The sequence below is a fragment of the Chelonoidis abingdonii genome, chromosome 11 (genome assembly GCF_003597395.2).
Source record: "Chelonoidis abingdonii isolate Lonesome George chromosome 11, CheloAbing_2.0, whole genome shotgun sequence".
In the NCBI taxonomy this organism is placed as follows: Eukaryota; Metazoa; Chordata; order Testudines; family Testudinidae; genus Chelonoidis; species Chelonoidis abingdonii.
The window spans coordinates 14,533,742-14,541,258 of record NC_133779.1 but is presented as its reverse complement, the minus strand read 5'-3'; the positions used below and the strand labels follow the sequence as shown (position 1 = coordinate 14,541,258).

Genomic DNA, 7,517 nt, shown 5'->3' with positions numbered 1-7,517 from the left:
CCCCCCACCCAGGGACCCCCAGGAAGGGGAAACCCCCAGTCAGAGCGAAGCAGCCCCCAGAGGCCCCCCCAACACAGGGGCAAGGGGGGCACCTTCCTCCCCCCTCCCCGTGTAGGGGCCCCAGACATGCCCCCCCTGGGCCCCCGCTCAGCCCGGCTGTAGGGGGCGGATCAGAGGTGGAAGGGGTGGGGGGGGGTAGGTGGGTGAGAGACCCCCCCTCCCTGCCCCTGAGACCCCCACCCCAGGCAGGGCAGTGGGGGGGCTCGACGCCTCCCGGGGGACACTTCTGCCTCCCCCCTGCCCGCCCGGCTGGGGCCTGAGTCCAGACAGAAGGAGCCCCGGAAGCTCAGGCCGGCCCAGGGCCCCGGTAACGGGGAGAGGTGCCGGGGGGCACGCCAGCCTCGCCACCCCTACAGAGCCGCCCGCTCTCACTGGGGTGCGGCTTGAAGCGGACCCAGGAGTCCGGGTGACCTGAGAGCGGGAGACGTGAGGTGAGTTCTTGACTGGGTGAAGCCTGCGGGGTGAGTCTGGTCTCTGGCATTGCTGTCAGCTCTCCTGGGAGCAGGTCTAGCAGTTGGGGCGGGGGGGGCTGGGAGCCAGGACTCCTGGGTTCTCTCCTCGGCTCTGAGAGGGGAGTGGGGTCTAGTGGGGAGAGCAGGGAGGATGGGAGTCCAGATGCCTGGGTTCAACTCCTGGCTTTGTTGTTGTGAATTTAAAGGCAAGTCACTACTTTTCTCTGCCTCAGTTTCCCCACCTGTGAAACGGCTTGTACCGCCCTCCCTCGCTGCGTGTTGGCCGGATGCTTCAGGATCCTCCCGTGGAAGGCTCTGCACCTGGGCACCTCCCCTTGCCAGCAATCGGGGATGGGGACAGGGCACCTCTGTGCTCTGATTGCTTTTTGCAGGCAGGGGAGAGCGGGAGAAGGGAGCCAGCTGCCTGGCACCCCTTTGATGGGCCCATAGTGTGGCGCGCACGGTGCTGTCCAGAGTTCACAGGAGGGCCGGGCTGGGAGAGGAGGTTGGGCCAGTGCCTTTGGCTCAGGGCCGGGGGTAGCCTGCTGAGGGCAGGGAAGAGGCTGGTGCTATCTGCCTTTGGGGGATCCGGGGCCCAGACATTGCGGAGGAGCAGACTCTCATGCCCCCAGCAGCTTTGCAGGGTGTGGGAGGGCTGCAAAGGGGGAAGGAGGAGGCCGTGGGGGGAACCCAGTAGAGGCCGGTCTTGTGCCCAGATTGGGGTGGGAGGGCATTTTGCTGGACACTGAGTCACTTGCTCAAACCAGCTCCAGACCTGAAGCATGACTGGGGGCATCTGGTCTGTGGGGCGCTAGAGAGGGAGTGCTCAGAAGTAGGGAGAGATTGGCCTACTGGGGACCTGCCCTGGGGACACAGTGCTGTGCGGGAGTGGGGCTGGGCTGGGGGCGCCCCGGGCAGGGAGATCGTGGGGAGTGGGGCTGGGCTGGGGGCACCCCGGGCAGGGAGATCCTGGGGAGTGGGGCTGGGCTGGGGGCGCCCCGGGCAGGGAGATCCTGGGGAGTGGGGCTGGGCTGGGGGCGCCCCGGGCAGGGAGATCCTGGGGAGTGGGGCTGGGCTGGGGGCGCCCTGGGCAGGGAGATCCCGCCAGTGGGGGTAGGGGGAGTGGGGCTGGCCTGGGGGTGCCCTGGACAGGGAGATTCTCAGGGATTGGAGAAGGGGGGCTGGCCTGGGGAGATCCCGCCAGTGGGGGTGGGGGGAGTGGGACTGGCCTGGCAATGCCCTGGCAGGGAGCTCCTTGGGGGGTGGAAGAGTGGGGCTGGCCCAGGGGCGCCTTGGGCAGGTGGAGGGTAGAGTGGCCCGGGGAGGCTGGCAGGTGGAGGGCCCAGCGGTGTTGCCCAGCACAGGGAGTGGTTCTAATCCCTCGGCCCAGCACTGCGGCTTGGGTGGTTCTCTGTTCGTGCTCTGTCCAGATCCTCCCCATCAGGCCAGCCCAGGGTAGGGGTGTGTGTGTGGCCCTGATACGTGCCGCTGGCGCTGCAGTTGGGCAGCTGCCTTGTGGGGTGATATAAGGTCTGGATGATTTATTGCATCTCCGCCCCCTGAGTGCATCCTGGAAGTGGCTTTGTGCTGGCGCGTACCCACCTGCTCCCACCCCATCCAGGAAGTGATCTCCTGGCCGCAGCCACCTGGGGGTCGTGGGCAGCTGGCGGGGTACAGAGGGGATTGGGGCGGGGCTGGACATACCCTGGCTAGCGTCTCATCATCTGCTGTTGTCTCCGTCGCTCCCACCCCTTGCCATGCCTGGGGCATGATGTACTTGCCCCTGTCCCAGAGAGACGGGGCGTCGCTGCCTCTGTAGGGGTCGTGGCACAGCCGCAGGGGTGGGGGAGGGGTGAGTTTGCTTCTAAACCAGCCACATGCCAACGTCAGGGCCTTAAATCTGAGCAGGCACCTGGTAGCCGCAGCATTCGCCCTGCCAGCTGGTGCTGGACGTTGCCTCGGGTGCAGCTTTGGGGCACCCATCTGGCCCGTGGGCCTCTGGCTAGCGAGGGTCTGATGTGAGCAGTCAGGTTGGCTAGTGGGGAGGTCTCCCCTACCTCCCTCCAGCCTGTATCAGCCGTCCTTGTGCCCGCTGCCCTGGTCAATTTCACAGCTGCCCCGAAACTGGCCAGAGCCTGTTTGGCTCCTCGGTCTCTCGGTGCGCACCCTGTATGGGCAGCGAGTGGGGTTCCTGCTCCCCAGAGCTGGGTGGGGGTTGGATCTGGCACCAGAGACCCCTGGGGTTGGCATGGTGGTGCACGGGTCAGGGAAGAGCTGAGACAAACCTCCCAGCAGTGTGTGGTTACAGGGGTTTTCGGGCTGGGGTGGTCCAGTGGGTAGGATGTCTAGAGTGGTCTCTGACTCTGTGTCTGGGCAGTGCCCGGCCCGACTGGGACTCGATCTCAGCGACTCTGTCTGGGCAGCGCCTGGCCCGACTGGGCCCCGATCTCAGTGACTGTGTCTGGGCAGCGCCTGGCCTGACTGGGCCACGATCTCGACGACTGTGTGTGTGTGCAGCGCCTGGCGCGACGGGGCCACGATCTCTGTGATTCTGTGTCTGGGCAGCGCCCGGCCCGACTGGGCCCCGATCTTGGCGACTGTGTGCGTGCAGCGCCTGGCGTGATGAGGCCCTGATCTCGGCGACTCTGTGTCTGGGCAGCGCCCGGCCCGACGGGGCCCCGATCTCTGTGACTCTGTGTCTGGGCAGCACCCGGCCCGACTGGGCCCTGATCTCGGCGACTGTGTGCGTGCAGCGCCCGGCGTGACGGGGCCCCGATCTCGGCGACTCCGTGTCTGGGCAGCGCCCGGCCCGACGGGGCCCTGATCTCGGTGACTCTGTGTCTGCGCAGCGCCTGGCCCGACGGGGCCGCGATCTCAGTGACTCTGTGTCTGGGCAGTGCCTGGCCCGACGGGGCCCCGATCTCAGTGACTCTGTGTCTGGGCAGTGCCTGGCCCGACGGGGCCCCGATCTCAGTGACTCTGTGTCTGGGCAGCGCTGGCCTGACGGGGCCCTGATCTTCTTTAGGACTTCAAGTCACTACCAGAATATAATCGGCAATCTCTAGGAATGGAATGCGCGAGTGTTTTCTGAACTGAACCCTGTGGGGTTTAGTAGGGGAGGGCCTGGCTTGTCACTTGGGGCCACCTTAAAATGGGGAGCTCCTGTCCTTTGAACTGACCCCCGCCTACCTCGTCCCTTCAGCTGCTACAGGGATGCGCTCGCCTGTCTGTTCAACCTTCAGCACTCAGTGTTTGAGTTGCCTTCCCTGTCTTGCTGTGCAGTTCTCTCCCTGGCGCTGGTAGGAGAGTGGTGTCTGGTGGTAAGAGCAGGGGTGCGGGGCCAGGAGACAGGCTTCCTGGGATCTATCCCTGGCCCCTCTCAACGCAGACAGGTGCATCAGTGGCTGCAGCCCCCAGCCCAGAGAGCTGCCCTGCTTCAGGCTGCGGTGGGGCAGTGGGGTGGGTTGGTGCACAGGAACATGGGGAGGGGTCTCCTGGTTCATTGGCCACTCAGCTCAGTCCCAGGAGCGCCGCTGGGTCATTGTGCCAGTCATTGGCTGGGGGGGGGGGAGGGTGTCACCTGAATTCCTTCCCCTGGGTCTTCTTGTCCCAGCTGGGAGCAGCCAGAGAGGAAGGAAGTGAGACCTTCTGCATTTCTGAGACATGAGTCATGGCGCCAGGATGCCCGGAGATTTCCTTCCTCCCCTCCGGGCTGCGCCACGCTCTGCTTGGTGCCATGGTCCCCGTGTGCTCTGCAGGGCATGGAGATGCAGCCGCCTCTGGGGTGGAGCACGGGGGCTGGTTATCTGGAGACCCCCTGCCTGGCACAAAGATGCAGCTCCTCTGGGGTGGGGGTGGGGCTAGTTATAGGGGGACACCTCGGCGAGAGCTAGGACACAGCCCCTCTGGGACGGGGGCTGGTTATCAGGGCACCCCCTGGCCCAGGCTGTGACGCGGCCCCTCTGGGGTGGGACGCGGGGGGGCTGGTTACCTGCTGACCCCTTTTGCCAGCAGCTGGGAATGGGCGACAGGATGGATCTGTTCTGTTCACTCCCTCTGGGGCACCTGGCAGTGGCCGCTGTCAGCAGACAGGCCACTGGGCTGGATGGACCTTTGCTCTGACCCAGTCTGGCCGCTCTTATGCCTCAGCACTGACTGGGGGGTGCAGCCCTGCAGCACAGGACCCCTAGTGCCGCTGTGTCCCTTCCTTTCTCAGAGCCTTTTAATGGGGGTCCATTGCCTGGCCCCAAAGGGGCTGCATGCCCGCTGCGCTTGGCACCCCTCCACCAGGGGTGCGAGAGATTGGCAGCTGGCCCTTCCTGCTGTCTGGGGGGTCATCTCCCATCGGGCGGCTGGGCATGTTACCTCCCCGCCAACCCTCCCTCCATACACGCTCCCTGCGGGGAGGGACCGATGTCAGAATTCTGGCTCCCAGCCCCCTCTGCTCTAACCACTAGACTCCACTACCCTCCCAGAGCTGGGGAGAGAACCCAGGAGTCCTGGCTCCCAGCCCCCCTGCTGGAACCGCCAGCCTCCACACTCCTCCCAGAGCCGGGGAGAGGACCCAAGAGTCCTGGCTCCCAGCCCCCTCTGCTCTAACCAGTAGACCCCACTCCCCTCCCAGAGCTGGAGAGAGAACCCAGGAGTCCTGGCTCCCGGCCCCCCTTGCTGCAGCTCATGCCGGCCTCAGGCCCTGCTCTGGGTGTACTGAATCACTGTTCTCACTCTCTCTGTCTTGCAGATGCGGCTCATGCCCGGATCACCCATGCCGTCCCGGGCACCGATAGCAGCCTGACCACCGACCTGTCGCCCACTAGTGTGAGCTCCACCCCCTTGCACAGACACAGGGGGTTTCCTGCCCCGCCTCCCCCAGGACTGGGATCGGGGTCCCCTCTCGTTGCACAGACACAGGGAGCTTTCACGCCCCCTAGACTGGGATCAGGAGCCGCCCCACTGCTGGGCTGCCCCCCTGTCCCACCCCCACCATGTCAACCTCGTCGCTGCGGCGCCAGATGAAAAACATCGTCCACAACTACTCGGAGGCGGAGATCAAGGTGCGGGAGGCCACGTCCAATGACCCCTGGGGCCCGTCCAGCTCGCTCATGTCGGAGATCGCTGATCTCACCTACAACGTCGTGGCCTTCTCCGAGATTATGAGCATGATCTGGAAACGGCTCAACGACCACGGCAAGAACTGGCGCCACGTCTACAAGGTGCGGCCCCCAGGGCCCTGGCTCCTCCACCCCCACTCTAACCACTGGCCCCCACCCCCAGAGCCTGGGAGCAAACCCAGGAGTCCTGGCCTCCACTCCCTCCTCTAACCACTGACCCCACCCCCAGAGCTGGGGAGCGAACCCAGGAGTCCTGTCTCCCATCCCCCTGCTCTAACTACTGGCCCCTCACCCCCCAGAGCCAGGGAGCGAACCCAGGAGTCCTGGCTCCTAGCCCCTGCCCAACCACTAGGCCCCACTCCCCTCCTGCAAACCCTTTGCCTGGGAAGGGGTGGAGTATGAGGAGTGGCTCTGTGGCTGAGTAGGCAGGTGGGCTGTGAGTGTGGGGTGTTTGGGTAGGGGAGGGCTGGGTGGAGGCGGGCAGAGGGGCCATGGGTGGCAGGGCTGTGGGTGTGGGGTGTGCGGGAGCTGTGTGGTGTATTTGGGGGCTGCGGTTGGAGGGCAGGGCTGGGTGGAGGCAGCAGAGGGGCTGGGGGGGCTGCGTGGCTGAGGCTGCTGTGTCCTGCCCCCAGGCCATGACGCTGATGGAGTACCTCATCAAGACGGGCTCGGAGCGCGTGGCCCAGCAGTGCAAGGAGAACATCTACGCCATCCAGACGCTGAAGGATTTCCAGTACGTCGACCGCGACGGCAAGGACCAGGGCGTCAACGTGCGGGAGAAGGCCAAGCAGCTGGTGGCCCTGCTCCGGGATGACGAGCGGCTCAAGGAGGAGCGGGCCCACGCCCTCAAGACCAAGGAGAAGCTGGCGCAGACCTCCACGGGTGAGCCGGGGCTGGGTGGGTGCCCCCTGCTCCGTCCCCCGTCTTGGTGCCTCTTCCCCCAGGGCCTCGCTAAGATCCCGGCCTGGCTGGAGCTGGGGTCCTCCCTCGCTTCCTGTCCTAAACCGGGCCCTGTTCACCCTTCAGCTCGGAGGTTCGGGCACTCGGGGGGGGCAGCTTGGAGAGATGATGGTGACTGTGAGGTTGGGGGGGTAGCTCTGAGGTTCAGGGGGGCTGGTGACTCTTGGGGGGCTGGTGACAGCTATGGGGTTCAGGAGGTGGCTCAGGGGCTGGTGATGGTTGGGGGCTCTGGGGAGCAGGTGACAGCTCTGAGGCTCTGGGTGGTGGCTGTGGGGTTCAGGGGTCAGGTGGTGGCTGTGGGGCTCAGGTGCAGTTTGGGGGGAGGTGTAGGGCCCCCTCTGCCCTCCCCTGGCCCAGGTAGCTCCAGGTTCCCTGCCCAGTGGCAGAACCCCCCAGCACTGCCCCAGCCACTGCCCACAGGGTTCACCCCGGGGACCCCGGAGCCTGCAAGTTGGAGGGTGGGGGCTGATCCTGCCCCACCCTGAGGGGGGTGAGACATGTAGGGTGCAGATGGGCAGGGTCTAGAGCCAATGAGAGGCTGTGCCATCTGGTGCCCATCTGGCATCTGCTTATGTGTGACCTTTCACCCCTGCTGGCTCCGCCCCCTGCTTCCCACATGGCACCCCTCCCCCCAGCCAACACAGCAGCCGAGTGAGCCCCTCCCCCGAGTCCTGCCAGTGCCCCTCACTCCCCACCCACAGCCCCTGCTAGCCCAGCCTTGGGCTCCCCCCAGCCTTGCCGGGGCCCCTCACTCCCGACTGGCCCTGGGCTCCCCCCTCAGCTCTGCTAGTGCCCCTCGCTCCCGGCCCTGGACTCCCCCCAGCTCTGCCAGCGCCCCTTGCTCCCGACCCGCAGCCCCTGCTAGCCCGGCCCTGGGCTTCCCCCCAGCCCTGCCAGTGCCCCTCACTCCCGACCCACAGCCCCTGCTAGCCCA

The 7,517-nt window shown here is 66.1% G+C and overlaps 1 protein-coding gene across 4 annotated transcripts in view; it reads left to right on the top strand.

The window, feature by feature from the left end:
• The first annotated feature begins 17 nt into the window (after positions 1 to 17).
• EPN1 (epsin 1) overlaps positions 18 to 7,517 on the top strand; it is a 20,468-nt gene continuing 12,968 nt past the window's right edge. For all 4 annotated transcript variants that reach the window (XM_032793005.2, XM_032793003.2, XM_032793004.2 and 1 more), the window contains exons 1-3: positions 18 to 491; positions 5,254 to 5,725; positions 6,256 to 6,505. In XM_032793005.2, the coding sequence (XP_032648896.1) occupies positions 5,498 to 5,725; positions 6,256 to 6,505 (478 nt within the window). In that variant the 5' untranslated portion in view covers positions 18 to 491; positions 5,254 to 5,497. The remainder of the gene's footprint in view (positions 492 to 5,253; positions 5,726 to 6,255; positions 6,506 to 7,517) is intronic.